At 44.4% G+C, this 19,931-nt stretch overlaps 1 protein-coding gene across 1 annotated transcript in view; it reads right to left on the reverse strand.

The window, feature by feature from the left end:
* Positions 1-19,931, reverse strand: part of LOC141121775 (uncharacterized) — a 161,772-nt gene that overhangs the window by 131,070 nt on the left and 10,771 nt on the right. The window contains exons 2-7 of the mRNA XM_073611494.1: positions 8,703-8,826; positions 8,489-8,586; positions 8,172-8,399; positions 7,890-8,096; positions 7,627-7,768; positions 1,981-2,788 (exon numbers count right to left, since the gene is read on the reverse strand). Coding sequence (XP_073467595.1) covers positions 1,981-2,788; positions 7,627-7,768; positions 7,890-8,096; positions 8,172-8,399; positions 8,489-8,586; positions 8,703-8,826 — 1,607 coding nt within the window. The remainder of the gene's footprint in view (positions 1-1,980; positions 2,789-7,626; positions 7,769-7,889; positions 8,097-8,171; positions 8,400-8,488; positions 8,587-8,702; positions 8,827-19,931) is intronic.

Here is a 19,931-nt window from a genome sequence, read left to right on the forward strand (position 1 = left end):
TAAAGACGAAAATTAACAGAATGATCAATAAAGCTGATGATAAAGCCTGTGCAAGCTTATTTCCAAAGAAATATGGAGAAAATGATCATATTCGTGATAAAAGGGGGGATTGAAGGGTTAATGATGTTTCTATGCTGTTTCTGTTCTGTATATTTCCATGTTATTTCTAATATCTGAGTTTGACTTGGAATGTGTTTACTTGCTAGATATGTTTAGGCTAATAGATTTGCATGGCTGGTTTCTCAGGCCGAAGACGGCCTGACCTGTACTTTTTACTGAAAATTTTATGAGACTGCATGTCATATGGAGGTAAACATCTTTTCTTAGAATTGCCATCCTTTTTCTCTGTAACCAAACTCTAAATATATTGTAATCCATCCTTCTTTTATTTTGTATAAAACAAAGTAACATTCCCCTTAATAAACAGACAAGTTTTTGACCTCATCTCGTGTGTGTGTCATTTGGGTGTCCACAGGATCCTGGTGGAAGTTTTCCAGTTGTCTGGTTCAAGTCCCTGACATTACCCCGTGAGATATCTGATGTGTGTAGACTGGACTTGTCTGAAAAACATTTCCCACACTCAGGACAGGAATATGGTTTTTCTCCCATGTGAGATCTCTTGAAAAAATGGAGGTGTATCATCACACGGAGTGGCACCGTGGATACACATAAAATAAACCTGTGCCACGTCCTAACAAATTCGTGTTCAAAAAAACAAAAAGGAGGGACTTTTGGACTTTTTAGGCACAACTACAAAAAAACTAGTATACAAAATATTATTTTATTAATTTAGAAAATTACATAGCAAAAAGAGACAATGTTAAAAACACAACATGTGTATATGTTCAAACATTTGCCATACAACACCATCTAAAGTGCACAATTGTTCGGACATCTGGGTGATCACTCCAAATATAGATCGGTCCAAAAAGATGGCTAGATAGCAGATCCGCAATCAGCTCATGTCACGTAATTATTCGATGCACAACATGTTTCGCGTGTCACCATGCTTCTTCAAGAGCGAAAAACACTGTATGCTGTAGATCTAGAACATATATAAAATCATGGAGGGGGTGCTCCAGTCACAGGAGGATATCGCACGCTACAGGTCCCTTTTTCATCACATCCAGGACAAATTACTTGTAGCCCATCCTTGGTGATACAGTGCCTGTTGGCACCTGCGTAATTATTTATGACTGCCTGTACCCCACTGTGGAACCCAGGTGCATACAGACCACAGACTATCATTTTCAAGATCAATACTGGAATAGGCCTACACAAATAGCTAGCACCAGTTTACATCTACCTTGACGTGCATAGATACATCATTTTGCTGGTTTTCCGGTTCCTCTTGACCTGCGGACTATCACCCCCTCCATGATTTTATATATGTTCTAGCTCTACAGCATACAGTGTTTTCCGCTCTTGAAGAAGCGTGGTGACACGCGAAACATGTCGAGCATCGAATAATTACGTGACATGAGCTGATTGCGGATCTGCTATCTAGCCATCTTTTTGGACCGATCTATATTTGGAGTGATCACCCAGATGTCCGAACAATTGTGCACTTTAGATGGTGTTGTATAGCAAATGTTTGAACATATACACATGTTGTGTTTTTAACATTGTCTCTTTTTGCTATGTAATTTTCTAAATTAATAAAATAATATTTTATATACTAGTTTTTTTGTAGTTGTGCCTAAAAAGTCCAAAAGTCCCTCCTTTTTGGTTTTTGAACACGTGTGAGATCTCTGATGTGTGGAAAGACTGGCCTTCTGTGAAAAACATTTCCCACACTCAGGACAGAAATATGGCTTCTCCCCCGTGTGAGATCTCTGATGTGTGGAAAAAACAGACTTATCTGAAAATCATTTCCTGCACTCAGAACAGGATTTCGGCTTTTCTCCTGTGTGAGATCTCTGATGTCTGTTAAGACTGGACTTCTGTGAAAAACATTTCCCACACTCAGGATAGGAATGCGGCTTCTCCCCCATGTGAGATCTCTGATGTGTGGAAAGACCGGACTTCTGTGAAAAACATTTCCCACACTCAGGACAGGAATACGGCTTCTCTCCTGTGTGCACTCTCTGATGGCTGAAAAGATGGTACTTACGTGAAAAACATTTTCCACACTCAAGACAGAAATGCGGCTTATCCCCCGTGTGAGATCTCTGATGTGTGTAAAGACTAGACTTCTGTGAAAAACATTTCCCGCACTCAGAACAGTAATATGGCTTCTCCCCCGTGTGAGATCTCAGATGTCTGTAAAGACTCAACTTGTCTGAAAAACATTTTCCACACTCAGGGCAGGAATATGTCTTCTCTCCCGTGTGGGAAATCTGATGTCTGTAAAGATTGGCTTTCTGTGAAAAGCATTTCCCGCACTCAGCACAGGAATAGGGCTTCTCCCCCATGTGGGAATTCTGATGTCTGTAAAGATTGCCCTTATTTAAAAAACATTTGCCGCACTCAGGGCAGGTATGTGGCTTCTCCCCTGTGTGAGATCTTTTATGCTCATTAAGTTTGGATTTATAACGGAAACACTTCCCGCACTCAGTACATGAAAACCCCTCATCTGTTGGAAGGATGGCACCGTTCCTCACCGTCTGAGGTTCCTCAGGATAAGAGGAATACGATGGTCCATCTATACTGTGTGGTGCCAGATGTACATTTGAGGTATTCGGGTTTTCTACTGGACTATACTGTGTGATGTCCTCATCTTCTACTTCACAGTCTGGAGAAAAAGTGAGACAATCCTCTGAGGTTTTCCTCATCTCCCGTCCATCTACTAAAATAGAAATAAAAAGATTATTACTAGACATGAGCAGATTGGTTCCCCTAAACCAGGACTCTGCCCACATCAGGCAGCTTTGTCTCTGAGGATCTTACAATTCCCCCCTCAAGGTAACTAGTAAATGGGTCCTCTGACCTCCTACCAGTTCATTTCTTTATTCATGGACCAGAGAGTGAAGTCAGAGAGTGAAGAAACAACGAGAACTGTCTTTTATAGGAGTGACAGTGATGAGGGGATTATAGGACGAGTGTCCCCACCTCCTCTATCAATCTTTGCCATCTTCCCAACACAAGAAGTCCTGCACTTCCTTATTTAGTCCATGATTCAGTCATGAATAACAGCGGGGATGAGCCCCACCAGAGATCAGAGAGTGAGGATGGGGGGAGAACAACCAAGATGAAGACTGGACTGATCCTGAAGACCACCATCATTGGGTTATTTACTTCTCCCTCATTATCACCTTCTGTTTATGGTTCCAAAGTTTGAGGATGTTATCACATTATTATCAACATGTAAAAGTCTGTGCTCCAATCAAATCATCAGATATAAAATGTCCAGCTGGTAGGAAATGGGTGTAAAAGAAGTCAGGACTATGAAATGTACAACTTATTATATAGGATACAACAGATAGGACTATATAGTATCAGAATAAAGTAATGTACAACATAGAGTATATAGTGCAGGGGTCAGGAGTATGTAATGTACAACAGAGTATATAGTCCAGGGGTCAGGGGTATGTAATGTACAACAGAGTATATTGTGCAGGGGTCAGGAGCATGTAATGTACAATATAAATGATATAGTGTAAGGCAGCCCTCAAATTTTTCACTCGCATTTTGCGAGTGGAAAATGATTGCTGGCGAGCGTGGGCTGCCTGGGAGGAGGGGGGCGAGCACCGCCGGTAGGCGGGGGTTGAACGGGAGCCATTCTCCCAGCCAGGAGGAGAGGAAGAGTCGAGCTGGCCGATTATCAGAGAGCGGGGATTGCCCACTGTAACAGCTTTCATTTGAAATACTGGGTTCCCAACGCCGCTCACAATCACATACAGCACCGCTCGCGTCACACAGTCCCGCCTCCTCGCCTGGCGCATTGGGTAGACAGAACACCAGTCCAATGCTGAGAGGTGCCGGGCAAGGAGGCGGGACTGTGTGATGTGAGCGGTGAGGAGGCAGGACTGTATGTGACGGTGAGCGCCACTGGGAACCCAGCAATTCAAATGAAAGCTGTTACCGTGGGCAATCCCCGCTCTCTGATGATCGGCCAGCTCGACTCTTCTTAAATAACGGGGGGGGCACCCACCCCCCTCTGACGCATGGGGACTTGATGGGGACTTGATGGGGACTTCCCTATGGCATACCCAGTGATGTCAGAGGGGGGGAGTCACCCGTTACGTAACCCCACCCCCTTCTGATGTCACGGGGAATGCCACAGGGAAGTCCCCGTCAAGTCCCTGTGCGTCAGAGGGGGGCAGGGTCACCGAGTGCCCCCCCGTTATTTAAGAACTGTCAGAAGAGGAGAAGCGTCACACAGCAGGAGCCTCCCTCCATGCCATCATGGATGCGGAGCGGCCCGAAAAGAAGATGAAGACAAGAAGATGAAGAGAAGAAGATGAATAGAGAAGCATCACACAGCGGGAGCCTCCCTTTATGCCATCATGGATGCGGAGCGGCCCGAGGAGAAGAAGGGAAGAAGACGCCGATGCCGCGGAGGAAGATGCCGGACGAGAACACTGGAGGAAGAACCAGAAGAAGATGGAGGAAGAAATCGAAAGAAGATAGAAGATAAAAGAAAGAAGATAGAAGAAAGAAGAAGCATTTAAATAAAGGAACTGTCAAAAACTGTCTCTTGTCATTTTTAACATTTTTGACACTTTTTTAGTGAAATGGTAGGGGTACTGTACCCCCTTACCATTTCACACAGGGGGGAGGGCTGGGATCTGGGGGTCCCCTTGTTAAAGGGGGCTTCTAGATTCCGATAAGCCCCCCCGCCCGCAGACCCCCACAACCACCAGCCAAGGGTTTTGGGGATGAGGCCCTTGTCCCCATCAACATGGGGACAAAGTGTTTTGGGGGGCTACCCCAAAGCACCCTCCCAATGTTGAGGGCATGTGGCCTGGTACGGTTCAGGGGGGGGGGCGCTCTCTCATCCCCCCTCTTTTCCTGCTGACTGCCAGGTTGCGTGCTCGGATAAGGGTCTGGTATGGATTTTTGGGGGGACCCCACGCCGTTTTTTTTAAATTTTGGTCGGGGTTCCCCATAAAATCCATACCAGACCTGAAGGGCGTGGTATGGAATTTAGGGGGACCCCCACGTCATTTTTTACTAATTTGGTTCGGGGTTCCCCTGTGGGGAATTCCCATGCCGTTTTTATCAATGAACTTTTATGTGTATTGTCGGACCGGCAATTCATTAATAGCCACAAGTAGTTTAAATGACTTTTTTTCCTTTGAAATGTCATTTTGCTGTCGGACTGTTCTAAACACGGGAAACATGCACCACTTTACAGGCATACTATAGACACCCCCCAGGTACGAAATTTAAAGGGATATTACACTTTTATTGTTTCACTTTAAGCATTATTAAAGACACTGCTCCCGAAAAAACGGCAGTTTTTAATTTTGCATTGATCCATGTCCCCTGGGGCAGGACCCGGGTCCCCAAACACTTTTTATGACAATATCATGAATATAAGCCTTTAAAATTAGCACTTTTGATTTCTCCCAAAGACTTTTAAAGGGTGTTCCACGGCATTCAAATTTGCTGTGAACACCCCAAATTGTTCAGAGTTCGGCTCGAACTCGAAGCTCATCCCTATTACTGATGGGCACAGGTGAGACTGTACTGACGGGCACAGGTGAGACTGTACTGACGGGCACAGGTGAGACTGTATTGACGGGCACAGGTGAGACTGTATTGACGGGCACAGGTGAGACTGTATTGACGGGCACAGGTGAGACTGTATTGACGGGCACAGGTGAGACTGTACTGACAGACACAGGTGAGAGTGTACTGACAGACACAGGTGAGAGTGTACTGACGGGCACAGGTGAGAGTGTACTGACGGGCACAGGTGAGAGTGTACTGACGGGCACAGGTGAGAGTGTACTGACGGGCACAGGTGAGAGTGTACTGACGGGCACAGGTGAGACTGTACTGACGGGCACAGGTGAGAGTGTACTGTCGGGCACAGGTGATAGTATACTGACGGGCACAGGTGAGAGTGTACTGACGGGCACAGGTGAGAGTGTACTGACGGGCACAGGTGAGAGTGTACTGACGGGCACAGGTGAGAGTGTACTGACGGGCACAGGTGAGAGTGTACTGACGGGCACAGGTGAGACTGAATTGACGGGCACAGGTCAGTCTGTACTGACGGGCACAGGTGAGAGTGTACTGACGGGCACAGGTGATAGTATACTGACGGGCACAGGTGAGAATGTACTGACGGGCACAGGTGAGAATGTACTGACGGGCACAGGTGAGACTGTACTGACGGGCACAGGTGAGACTGTACTGACGGGCACAGGTGAGACTGTACTGACGGGCACAGGTGAGACTGTACTGACGGGCACAGGTGAGAGTGTACTGACGGGCACAGGTGAGAGTGTACTGACGGGCACAGGTGAGAGTGTACTGACGGGCACAGGTGAGAGTGTACTGACGGGCACAGGTCAGTCTGTACTGACGGGCACAGGTCAGTCTGTACTGACGGGCACAGGTGAGAGTGTACTGATGGGCACAGGTGATAGTATACTGTCGGGCACAGGTGAGAATGTACTGACGGGCACAGGTGAGAGTGTACTGACGGGCACAGGTGAGAGTGTACTGACGGGCACAGGTGAGAGTGTACTGAGGGGCACAGGTGAGAGTGTACTGAGGGGCACAGGTGAGAGTGTACTGACGGGCACAGGTGAGAGTGTACTGACGGGCACAGGTGAGAGTGTACTGAGGGGCACAGGTGAGAGTGTACTGAGGGGCACAGGTGAGAGTGTACTGAGGGGCACAGGTGAGAGTGTACCGAGGGGCACAGGTGAGAGTGTACCGAGGGGCACAGGTGAGAGTGTACTGACGGGCACAGGTCACTCTACATTGAGGGGCACTGATCATGCTGTATTGATGGGCACTGGTGAGGCTGTGCTGAGGGGCACTGATAAAGTTGCTGTTAATATTTATTTTTGTAACCTAATTCTGCATAAAACATTTAAGTTTCATTTCATGAGATAATTTATGAGGGTGTGTTTAGGGGCGGAGACTGGTTGGGTTGAGTGGGGAAACTGGTGGCGAGTAACCCTTAAGGCCTGGCTAGTAGCTCAGGACTTGAAATTTTGAGCCCTGGTGTAAGGATCAGGACTCATAATATTGGTATTCAGTAATCAGTGGAAGATTAAATGTTTACATGAGACAAGTTGCAGAGGTCCCACACCGCTGCCTCCCATCTCCTGAGACTGCACTCAGTGACTTGGGTCTGAGACTATACAGACATATCCCTCCACCCGGCACAGCCAGCAGACAACAGAACAAGTAATCCTGGGAGAATTGTTCTATCAGAGATGTTGTCCATACCCAGGTATGGGGCATGAACATTTTGGGGGGTAATAAACATTTTGCCAGCTGAACCCCAGAATTTCCATAAATCCAGTCTAGATTCATAAATTGTGTCTGCAGCGCAGAGAAGGAAGATTATCCGAGAGAAATACAGGAATACAGGATGGGGAACACAGCTCAGGAAAGTGACCAGGGGATTACAGGCTGATATCACCCAGTCCCCGCCCTACTCTGGACCAATCAGTGAGCAGTATGGGTGGAGGAATGTATTTAGTGTTAATGACCCACCTGTGCTGATCTCTGTAGGAGTGTCCTCCTCTATAAATGTCCCCGTTATTCCATCCTCCTCCATAGACTGCTGATCATCCCTCATATATGTCTCTTCTTCTTCTCCTTTAACCTCAAATTCTATATCGATTGGATCTCCACTCTAAATCAGGAAAATGAGAGAGAATATCATCTGTAAGATATAAGATTTAATATTGTGACATCACATATAAAATCCACACATTGTCTCTATAAGTGTGTTTGATAACCTCCATCCCACCAACCTTGTAACAGTGAGAGATGGTGTGACCTTCCTGTGTGGAATCCCGGGAATACAGAGGATGGGGACATCTCTCTGGTGGGTTCCTGGTATTTGGTGGCTTCATCACATCCTTGTATCTTTCTGAAAACTCCTCCATCACGCCATACTCCTCATCCTCCTCTTTATACTCTTCTTTAACAGCAATATTATCACCCCCGAGATTTCCACTCTGAATATATAATAAAACATTGTAACAAACATGCTGTGTATAAATCATATCTACCAATAATTGTCAATCATCTACCTGATGATGGTGGGGGATGGTGTGACCTTCCTGTGTGGAATCCCTGAAATACAGAGGAAGGGGACATCTCTCTGATGGGTTTCTGTAGCTGGATGACTCCACCATGGTGTCCTGGTACAGATTTTTGTGTTCTTTTAGAGACTCTGACTCCTCCATCACCCCATCCTTATCGTCCTCCTCTTTTATCTCTTCTTTAACTTCAACTTTAGAATCTCTCAAGTTTCCACTCTAAATATATAATAAAAATCACATCAAAGATAACAATGCAGATAATGTACAGATCCTAATGATACCATCAGTGATTGTTCCTCAGCTACCTGATGATGGTGAGGGATGGTGTGATCTTCCTGTGTGGAATCTCGGGAATACAGAGGATGGGGAAATCTCTCTGGTGGGTTCCCATTACTGGATCCATCTGTAGGAAACACACACACTGACTGAATACATTGTTTCTATGTGTTTATCAGATGATGGGGGATCTAGGTGGACCCTCCGTACTGCTCTCTCCTTTACAATAAAGTCTCCTCTTACCCGGTGATGTGAGGGGCGGCTGATTGTCCATCATGACGTCCTTGTAGAGATCCTTGTGTCCTTCTAAATACTCCCACTCCTCCATGGAGAAATAGACAGTGACATCCTGACACCTTATAGGAACCTGACACACACAATGATACAGTCACCATCCAGACACATCCCTTGTCTGTTACTGGATAATGTCCCAGAATTCCCAGCACTGCTCACCTCTCCTCCATGATCTCTCTGGTGACTTCTAGAATCTTCTTTTTATTTCTCTATTCTATCAGGGAGGGAGGTGGAGGCAATGTTATGGTCATATGATCTCTAGACTTCACAGGAGGAAAACTCTAAATCTGAAAACAAATGGTAAAATGAAATGATATTCCCAGAATTCTCCCCACCTCACCATTCAGGTCTCCATTTTATTAAAACCCCACTTCAGCCTGAGGTAAAATTTACCCACACAGAACCCCCACACTACATAGATTAAAAGCTTGTTGCAGGTATTCTGACGCCATTACATACAACGCAGGACCAACAGTCCCCCATAATTAAAAAACCCTCACTAGACCCCACCTGTTTGAATAACTTAAGACCCATCTCCCTGCTCCCGTTTGCCTCCCAGCTCATCGAACGTCTTTTCCATGATCGAATAAGTCGCTACCTCACAGACAACAACCTTCTTGACCCCCTACAGTCTGGCTTCTGCCCACAATTATCTACTGAAATTGCCCTACTAAAACTCACCAATGACCTACTAACTGCTAAAACCAATGGCCATAACTCCATACTCATACTCTTAGATCTCTCTGCTGCCTTCGACACAGTTGACCTGCTCAGCAAACTACACTCTCTTGGCCTCCGTGATTCTGCTTTATCCTGGTTCTCCTCCTACCTATCTCAGCACACTTTCAGTGTCACTTACAACTCCATCTCCTCCGCTCCTCTTCCTCTTTCTGTTGGGGTACCCCAAGGCTCCGTCCTTGGGCCCCTCCTATTCTCACTCTATACCTCTTCCCTGGGCCAGTTGATAACCTCCCATGGCTTTCAATACCACCTCTACGCCGATGACACCCAGATCTATCTCTTCACTCCTCAACTCACCCCCTTGTTCTCCTCACGGATCTCAAACTCACTAAATGACATATCGGTATGGATGTCACATCACTTTCTCAAACTCAATCGTTCTAAAACTGAACTTGTAATATTTCCTCCTTCCCGGTCCCCCCCCATTACTTTACCATTAATATCAACAGCACAACCATTGGTCCCTCCACACATGCCAGGGTCCTGGGTGTAATCCTTGACTCTGACCTCTCCTTCAGCCTCCCACATCCAATCACTGGCTAAATCCTGCCACCTTAACCTCCGCAACATCTCCAGAATTCGACCCTTCGTGACTAATGACACCACAAAGCAACTAATTCACTCCTTGGTTATTTCCCGCCTTGACTACTGCAACTCTCTCCTTAATGGCCTAGCCTTACGTAGGCTCCTCCCGCCCTTCAATCTATTATGAATGCTGCTGCTAGACTAATACACCTCACTAACCAATCCGTGATTGCTGCCCTTCTCTGCCAATCCCTTCACTGACTTCCCCTCCCCCACTGTATAAAATTCAAAATGCTAACCACAACATACAAGGCCATCCACAACATCGCCCCCAGCTACATCACCAACCTCATCTGCAGATATTGCCAAAACCTGTCCACCTTCAGGACTTCTCCAGAGCCTCTCCCATCCTCTGGAACTCCCTGCCCCAGTATATCCGATCAGCCCCTAACCTGTCTACCTTTAGGAGATCCCTGAAAACTCACTTATTCAAGGAAGCCTATCCCACACCCACCTAACAACTGTCCTCGATCCACCCCCATCAAATTATTCTCTGCAGCCATTACCTTTTATACCACCACCCCCTCCCTTTAGAATGTAAGCTCTACGAGCTGGGCCCTCCTTTACCTTTTGTATTGAACTGTACTGTAATTGTGCTGTCCTCCCTCTACATTGTAAAGTGCTGCGTAATCTGTTGGCGCTATATAAATCGTGTATAATAATAATGTACAATGATAATAAGTGAGGATGCCAAGGGTCCGCCCACATCCTAAGAGCATCAGAAAAAAAAGCAGATGGAGGGACATTGGGAGGAGGAGCTGTGAGGTCAGTGTGATGTCATAGGACATATAGCAGTTGATTCACTAAAGGGAAATCCACTCTGCACTACAAGTGCAATTGAAAGTGCACTTGTAGTGCAGTCGCTATAGATCGCTATAGATTTGAGGGGAAGCTTTGAAATTAGGGGAAGCTCTGCTGATTTTATCATCCAATTATGTGCTAGCAAAAATTCTGCTTTTTATTTTCCTTACATGTCCCCATCAGGGCTACAGCTACTTGCAGTGCACTTTTAGTGCAAAGTGGATTTGCCTTTCGTAAAAAAAACCCATAGACTCTGGATGGAGGGACATTGGGAGGAGGAGCGGTGAGGTCAGTTTGATGTCATAGGACATATAGACTCTGGATGGAGGGACATTGGGAGGAGGAGCTGTGAGGTCAGTGTGATGTCATAGGACATATAGACTCTGGATGGAGGGACATTGGGAGGAGGAGCTGTGAGGTCAGTGTGATGTCATAGGACATATAAACTCTGGATGGAGGGACATTAGGGAGGAGCTGTGAGGTCAGTGTGATGTCCTAGGACATATAGACTCTGGATGGAGGGACATTGGGAGGAGGAGCTGTGAGGTCAGTGTGATGTCATAGGACATATAGACTCTGGATGGAGGGACATTGGGAGGAGGATTTGTGAGGTCAGTGTGATGTCATAGGACATATAGACTCTGGATGGAGGGACATTGGGAGTAGGTATGAGCTTTATGTTCGGGTCGAACATGAGTTTGACTCGAACATTGGCTGTTCGCGCGTTCGTCAAAATACAAACATTAGGGGGCGTTCGCGCCAAATTTGAGCGGCGCATCACGCCCCATAATGCACTGCGACATCGCAGTGCATTGCTGTCTGATGATTGGCCAAGCATGCACTATGACCCGCATGCTTTGGCCAATCACAGCACTGTCAGCAAAGAGAGCCATAATTGGCCAAAGGCAGGGTGCCTTTGGCCAATTATGGCTCAGGGGGTTAAGTCCACGCCCCACACTATATAAGGCCGCTTGCACGTCGGCCCTGTGTAGTGTGTTGCTGGCGTTGACCGAGAGAGAGTGTCATTTAATTGTCATTTAATTTAGATTGAGCAGGCAGACGATTCAGTTATCTGCAGTGTATTTAATATATATATATATATATATATATATATATATATATATATATATATATATATATATATATATATATATATACACACATACACACACATACACACACATCCAGGTTCCTAGATTGTAAGCTCTAATGAGCAGGGCCCTCTGATTCCTCCTGTATTGAATTGTATTGTACTTGTACTGTCTGCCCTAATGTTGTAAAGCGCTGCGTAAACTGTCGGCGCTATATAAATCCTGTATAATAATAATATATATCCACTGTATCCAGTTTAGCTAGATCTGACTGCAGTCCATTCCTGGTGTACTTTTTCTAATATACTTCAGACAGGCAGGTGATTCAGTTAGCTGCAGTGTAATATATTATATATACATATACACACACACACACACACACATACATACAGTCAGTCTTGTATATATATATATATATATATATATATATATATATATATATATATATATATATATATATATATATCCACTGTATCTATATATACACTGCATTCCAGTCTAGCCAAGCCTATATCTGACTGCAGGCCATTCCTTGTGTACATTTTCAAATATACTTTCAGGCAGACAGGCGATATAGTGATCTGCAGTGCATAAAATATATATACAGTCTCCTACATATATATATCCACTGCATTACAGTCTAGCCAAGCCTATATTTGACTGCAGACCATTCCTGGTGTACGTTTTCAAATATACTTTCAGGCAGGCAGGTGATTCAGTGATCTGCAGTGCATTAAATATATATACAGTCTCCTACATATATATATCCACTGCATTCCAGTCTAGCCAAGCCTATATCTGACTGCAGACCATTCCTGGTGTCAGTTTTCAAATATACGTTCAGGCAGGTAATTCAGTGATCTGCAGTGCATTAAATATATACAGTCTTCTACATATATATATATCCACTGCATTCTAGTTTAGCGAGCCTATATCTGACTGCAGGCCATTCCTGGTGTACGCTTTCAAATACACTTTCAGGCAGGCAGGTGATTCAGTGATCTGCAGTGCATAAAATATATATCCAGTCTCCTACATATATATATCCACTGCAATTCAGTCTAGCCAAGCCTATATCTGACTGCAGACCATTCCTAGTGTACATTTTCAAATATACTTTCAGGCAGGCAGGCGATTCAGTGACCTGCAGTGCATAAAATATATATACAGTATCCTACATATATATCCACTGCATTCTAGTCTAGCCAAGCCTATATCTGACTGCAGGCCATTCCTTGTGTATGTTTTCAAATATACTTTTAGGCAGGCAGGCAGGCGATTCAGTGATCTGCAGTGCATTAAATACTGTATATATACAGTCTCCTACATATATATATATCCACTGCATTCTAGTCTAGCCAAGCCAATATCTGACTGCAGACTAGGGATGAGCTGAACACCCCCCTGTTCGGTTCGCACCAGAACATGCGAACAGGAAAAAAGTTCGCTCAAACACGCGAACACCGTTAAAGTCTATGGGACACGAACATGAATAATCAAAAGTGCTAATTTTAAAGGCTTATATGCAAGTTATTGTCATAAAAAGTGTTTGGGGACCTGGGTCCTGCCCCAGGGGACATGGATCAATGCAAAAAAAAGTTTTAAAAATGGCCGTTTTTTCAGGAGCAGTGATTTTAATAATGCTTAAAGTCAAACAATAAAAGTGTAATATCCCTTTAAATTTCGTACCTGGGGGGTGTCTATAGTATGCCTGTAAAGGGGCGCATGTTTCCCATGTTTAGAACAGTCTGACAGCAAAATTACATTTCGAAGGAAAAAACCCATTTAAAACTATTGCCGACAATACACATAGAAGTTCATTGATAAAAACGGCATGGGAATTCCCCACAGGGAAACCCCGAACCAAAATTAAAAAAAAAAATGACGTGGGAGTCCCCCTAAATTCCATACCAGGCCCTTCAGGTCTGGTATGGATATTAAGGGGAACCCCGGCCAAAATTTAAAAAAAAAAATGACGTGGGGTTCCCCCTAAATTCCATACCAGACCCTTCAGGTCTGGTATGGATTTTAAGGGGAACCCCGCGCCAAAAAAAAAAAAAAAAACGGCGTGGGGTCCCCCCAAAAATCCATACCAGACCCTTATCCGAGCACGCAACCTGGCAGGCCGCAGGAAAAGAGGGGGGGACGAGAGTGCGGCCCCACCCTCCTGAACCATACCAGGCCACATGCCCTCAACATTGGGAGGGTGCTTTGGGGTAGCCCCCCAAAACACCTTGTCCCCAAGGGCCTCATCCCCACAACCCCCGCCCCCTCTGACGCACGGGACATGACGGGACTTCCCTGTGGCATTCCCCGTGACGTCACAGGGAAGTCCCGTCAAGTCACCGTGCGTCAGAGGGGGGCGGGGTCACCGGGTGGCCCCGCCCCCCGTTATTTAAGAACCGTCAGACGAGGAGACGCCGTCACACAGCGGGAGCCTCCCTCCATGCCAGCATGGGTGCTGTTCGGCGAACTTGCGAACAGCCAATGTTCGAGTCGAACATGAGTTCGACTTGAACTCGAAGCTCATCCCTAATGCAGACCATTCCTGGTGTACATTTTCAAATATACTTTTAGGCAGGCAGGTGATTCAGTGGTTTTACAGGCAGAATAGGTCCAGTTGGCTGCAAGAGGTTCAGAAAATCCGGCTACAAAGGGAGGTCTCACACAAGGTGGGACTTGTCTCAAACCGGCGAAGTCTCCCTCCCCTTCCAACTCCCCTACCCTATCCGTTGGAACTCTGTAGCTGGTTAGGATAAAAAGGAACAGTATTTATCCTTGGGTTACTGGTGACTCTAGGAGAGGCATCCATAAGAGGGGGTAGACGTTATGCAAGAGCAGAGAAACCTTTGGATTGATAAAGAACAGGAAAAGCATTGAATCTAACCTTTATAGAGGGAATTACTAACACTATACTGGTAGACTTCTGTCAGATTGCAGATTGTGGGGATACAACTGGGGCTAGAGGACTTCTATGGGCAGATAAATACATTTGCTGGCTCTGGAATAGGGCAGGATGTCAAGCATGGAATCAGGCCCTGTGGACCACATTGTATTAAGATTGGGGGTATAATCTACCAGGGCCTAAAAAGAGTGTAATAAAGGAAAGACTCATAATTATAGAAGCGGCCAACTTCCCCTGCACAAATAGTAAGAACTGTAACCAATTATTGATAACATTAAAGGAGCCGAGGAAGGAAGATCAGTGGTTGTACTCTATGGGAGCATGGGTGTCAGGAACTGACCCCTCAGGCAAGTTTTTCCTCAAGGTATTATCGCCTAATAAAACCAGACAACAGGAAAAGGTAGACACAGAAGGGAAAGAAGAAGGCCATACTAAAATAGAAGTTCTGAGTAAAACTATAAGATTTACTAACCTAACAGTAGAAGATGCCATAGCTTTGGGGACAGGATACCAAGAAAAAAACGAGTGGTTAGAATGGTTGAGGTACACGGTTAAAACTTTAAAAAAGGAAAACTGTTTAGTTTGTGCCAGAGCCAGACTACATTTAGCAACGGTCCCTCTAGATCACAATACAGATCCAGGAGGTTTAAAATGTATGTTGTGATTGTATAATAAGAGCTATAAACCTGAAACAAATTCTACCTGTCACACGTTGAGTTTGTTGTTTCCCCTAGTACAGAGACCTCAGATACCTCCAGCGGTTACTGCTTATCTGGGCAACTTTACTTGTTTTGCACTCCCAGGGAACCGTAGCGGGGTGGATCTTGGGTCACTACCCGATGACTCTTGTAGGGAGAGGATTAACACGGGCAATGGTGACTGGGTTGAACATGACATTCAGAGAGCTGATGTCTGGTGGATGTGTGGGGATAAGAAACTGGGAGCTAGGATATTGGCCGATGCCCGAGGGAATTGCGCTATGGTCCAGCTGGCTATGCCCCTGAGGATCCTGTCAGAACACCCGTGGACTAAGAGTCACCAATGGTATCGGAGGAACACCTCTCCCATAGGGTCATTTGACTCTCGGATCTACATAAATGAGCGCGGAGTGCCGGATGAGTTTAGGGCAAGGAATCAGGTGACAGCTAGATTTGAGTCTCTTCTCTGGTGGGTGACTATAGATAAAAATGTTGACTGGATTAACTATATTTACTCTATAACCAACAACGATTTGTAAACTATACTAGGGACGCTGTGAAGGGCCTAGCAGAACAGTTGGCTCCCGGGGGGTGGACAGTTCAGCACCTGTGTGAGTGGATGTGCTGAGTAACACCCTCCACTCTACACCTCTCCGGGCTATGAGCTAATCTGCAACGGCTGTGAGTGAGGCTGATTGGGACCCTCCCAGCACTCCAGCTCGTCAGCTTACTGAGCTTAGCAGAGACATGCCAACACGCAAGCAGGCAGCACAACAAGATGGAGGAATAAGATCATACCTCTCTCCACGTACGACGGACCTCGGCGGGAGCTGCTTAGTGAGCAGGCGAGATCCAAGGAAAACGGATCAGAGAATGACGACACCGGGTCGCGGTATGCAAACCACAGAGCAAAGATCTCCAGGGCTGGGAAGGGGAAGGACGGCTTACAGAGATGGCAGCACAGTAAAAAGCGCGGACACCCCAGTGATAGAGGCAGCTCTACAATCCCCCAGCCGGTGCGGTCTGGGATATGGAGAAACTCCAATGAAAGCAGACTCTGGAACAGAGAGAAGGAGAGATGGCACATCTAAAGTGCAGCAGGACTCCCAGGTACAAGAGCAAATTGCATTAAAGACCCAAGTGGTTAGTAGGAATGGGGGAGACAGGACAATATTGAACCTCAGTGAGGAAGTATCCACAAAGGATAGGACTCCCCCAGGGTCGGAGGAAGAAAGTGTGCGGGCTGGTATGGGAAAGAATGTGGATGGACCAGGCTCCCCTGGAGAGGGATCAGTAGCACAGACCAAAACCCTTAGCTTTGTCCCAATACAATATGGAGATAAACTATCTGTAGGGAAAGGTGGGGGTCTAGAGGGTCTGGAGTTGGACATTAGAGAGCTTTTAAGAGCCCTTCCCACTAAAACAGATATCCAGGAACTGATATCAACGGTGGAACAGTCGTGTCAACAAGCGGTGGAAAACCTCAGAGAGGATACACGTGCAATTGGTCACAGGGTAGAGTCACTAGAAAATAGTCATGAAGCAGTGGTACAAGCAGTAGCAGACATTCAAGACACTGTAAAACAACATGAGGAAGCCCTGAATTTCTACAGGGACCAGTTAGACGTTTATGAAAATAGAGATCGTAGACAAAATATTCGAATAAAAGGATTACCTGAAACGATTCGGTCACCTGAATTGCTCCCAACTGTTCAAAGACTATTCCGCCAGATAATGGGGGACTCATCACCAGAGAACATTGAGGTGGATAGGGTTCACCGTGTCCCCCCTAATGTAACCCCAAATTCTGAGAAGCCAAGAGGTACCATATGCAAATTACATAAATATACTGTTAAGGAATCAATTATGAAAATATCTCGAAGCAAATCTGAAATTATTCTGGATGGAGTACATGTATCTCTGTACCCTGACTTATCACGTAGGACCTTAATGCAACGACGGACTGTTAAACCTCTGTTAGAGGCTCTACGCGCGGTAGACACTAACTATCGATAAGGGTTTCTGTTTAGCCTCACGGCCTCTCGAAATGGCAAGACAGCAACCCTGCGCACTAAGGAGGATTTGCAAGTGTTTGTAGAGACTTTAGATTTACCCCCAATTGACTTTGTGGACTGGAGGAGGAATAATTTTATGAACCCCCTACAACGCCCTGCCCAATGGCAACAAATGCCCAATAGATCCCAATGTAGAAATCAATCAAAGGGACATAAGGAAATATGATAGACGTGATGGGGTTCACTTTGTGGGGAAATATAGATAGAGGGGGGAGGGGAATAGGAAAGGGAATGGTTTGAGGATTAATTTCTTTAATTCTGTTTTTTTTTTTTGTGTGTTTTTTTTTTTTTTTTTATATTTAACAGTTTACTTGTATTTGGGGTCTACGTTCACAGTTAAGTGTGCAAACAGGGATTGTCTTTGTGTGTGTATGTGTGTACATGGGCTCACGTATACACCCTTTGGATTGTATGTGATTTCATGATATACCTATTGCATATACAACAGAGATCTGGTGGATCTCATATAAAATATGCACACGAGATATGTATATGTATGTGCACACACGTTCCTTACACACGGTTGGTGATAGACAGCATTTATTCATATGTACCTCTGTGATTGGGTGTGTTGTGGCACACCTATGTGTATATATATAATATATATGTGTGTGTATGTGTATATACGGGGTGGGAATATGATATTATCTTCAGAATGGAGGTGTTTGTCAAGGTGAATAATATATGAATATGGGGGGGGTTTGTGTTTTTTTTTTTGTTTGTTTACTTGTATTTGGAGTCTACATCCACAATTAGTTGCGCAAACAAGGAATATGTTCGTATGTGTTTATGTGTGTACATGGGCTGATGTATGCATCCTTTGGAACATATGCGACTTCATGATATACCTATTGCATATACAACAGAGATCTGGTGGGTCTCATAAAAAAATATACACACGGGATACGTATATGAGCACACGCTCTTTACACACAGTTGGTGTTAGACAGCACAGGTTCATTTATTTATTTACACATACTTCTGTGATCAAGTATGTTTTGTTTTATGTATATATGTATATACATGTATATTTCTCACAGTCAGTTGTGCAAACAGGGACTGTGTTTATAAGTGTGTGTACGTGGGCTCATGTATACATCCTTTGGAACATATGTGACTTCTTGATATATCTATTGCATATACAACAACAGAAGATCTGGTGGATTCCATACAGGGCTGAAACAACTAATCGATTAATCGACAACTAATCGATTATGAAATTAATCGATTACTATTTTCATAATCGATTAATCGGCCAGTAACATAATGAGGTTAAAAAAACTAAAATGAGCCCTTTATAGTACAAAAAGAGCAAATAATCACTACTGTAAATATTACTTTCACAGGTCTACAGTAAAAAAATGAACCCCTTACAGTAGTGATTATCTGCTTTTTTTGTACTATAAAGGGCTAATTTTAGTTTTTTTAACCCCATTATGTTACTAAACGTAAAAGCAAACTGCATAGGTGTGTACCGAGCCTTATGCTGGCCACACGGATCAATTTTCAGACGAAAAATCTTTGTACTTTTGCTGAATAAAAGGATGTTGTTTGAAATTTTCACTTGTTTTTAACATTCTGTTTTTAAAATGAATGTAATTTCTGAACGAAAACCACATACACTGTCTGATAATTCCTTTGACCAAGAAGTTTTCTATTTCTAAATTTTCGCGTCACTGTGGTTGAAAACGAACGTCGATTTGACCCCACTAACGATTATAAAATCGAATGAACGTTCTTAAAATAAAAATTTTTTTGAAGGAAGACCTTGTTTGTTTTTTAATAAAAAAAAATTTGATCTCTGAGTCTGATGATATTTACCAGATTCACCCTATAGTATATCTCTTCTGTCTGTTATTCTCAGAGTGGATTCGATATTTTGCTCCCTAACCACATGGTTATTTATATTTACCACTCCATAGTGATATTTGAGAATAAATTGCCTTTTTTTAAAACTTTACATATTAACTAAATTACACACCACATTTTGTTTTAAGGTTATTAACCGATTAATCGATTAATCGATACAATAATCGGCCAACTAATCGATTAGTGCAGCCCTAATTCCATATAAAAGAGTATACATATATATTTTTTAGTAATTTAATCCGACATAAAGAGAGAATTGTAAAGATGGAGGATAAAAACACCCTGTGTCCCACCAGTGTTTAAAAAGACATGAAATTTGGTGTTTAAGAGGATACGTAATGGAGGGTAAGGACGGGGTGGGAATATGATATTATTTTCAGAATGGAGGTGTTTGTTAAGGTGAATAACATATG

Source organism: Aquarana catesbeiana, unplaced genomic scaffold, assembly GCF_042186555.1.
Source record: "Aquarana catesbeiana isolate 2022-GZ unplaced genomic scaffold, ASM4218655v1 unanchor229, whole genome shotgun sequence".
NCBI classification, from domain to species: Eukaryota; Metazoa; Chordata; class Amphibia; order Anura; family Ranidae; genus Aquarana; species Aquarana catesbeiana.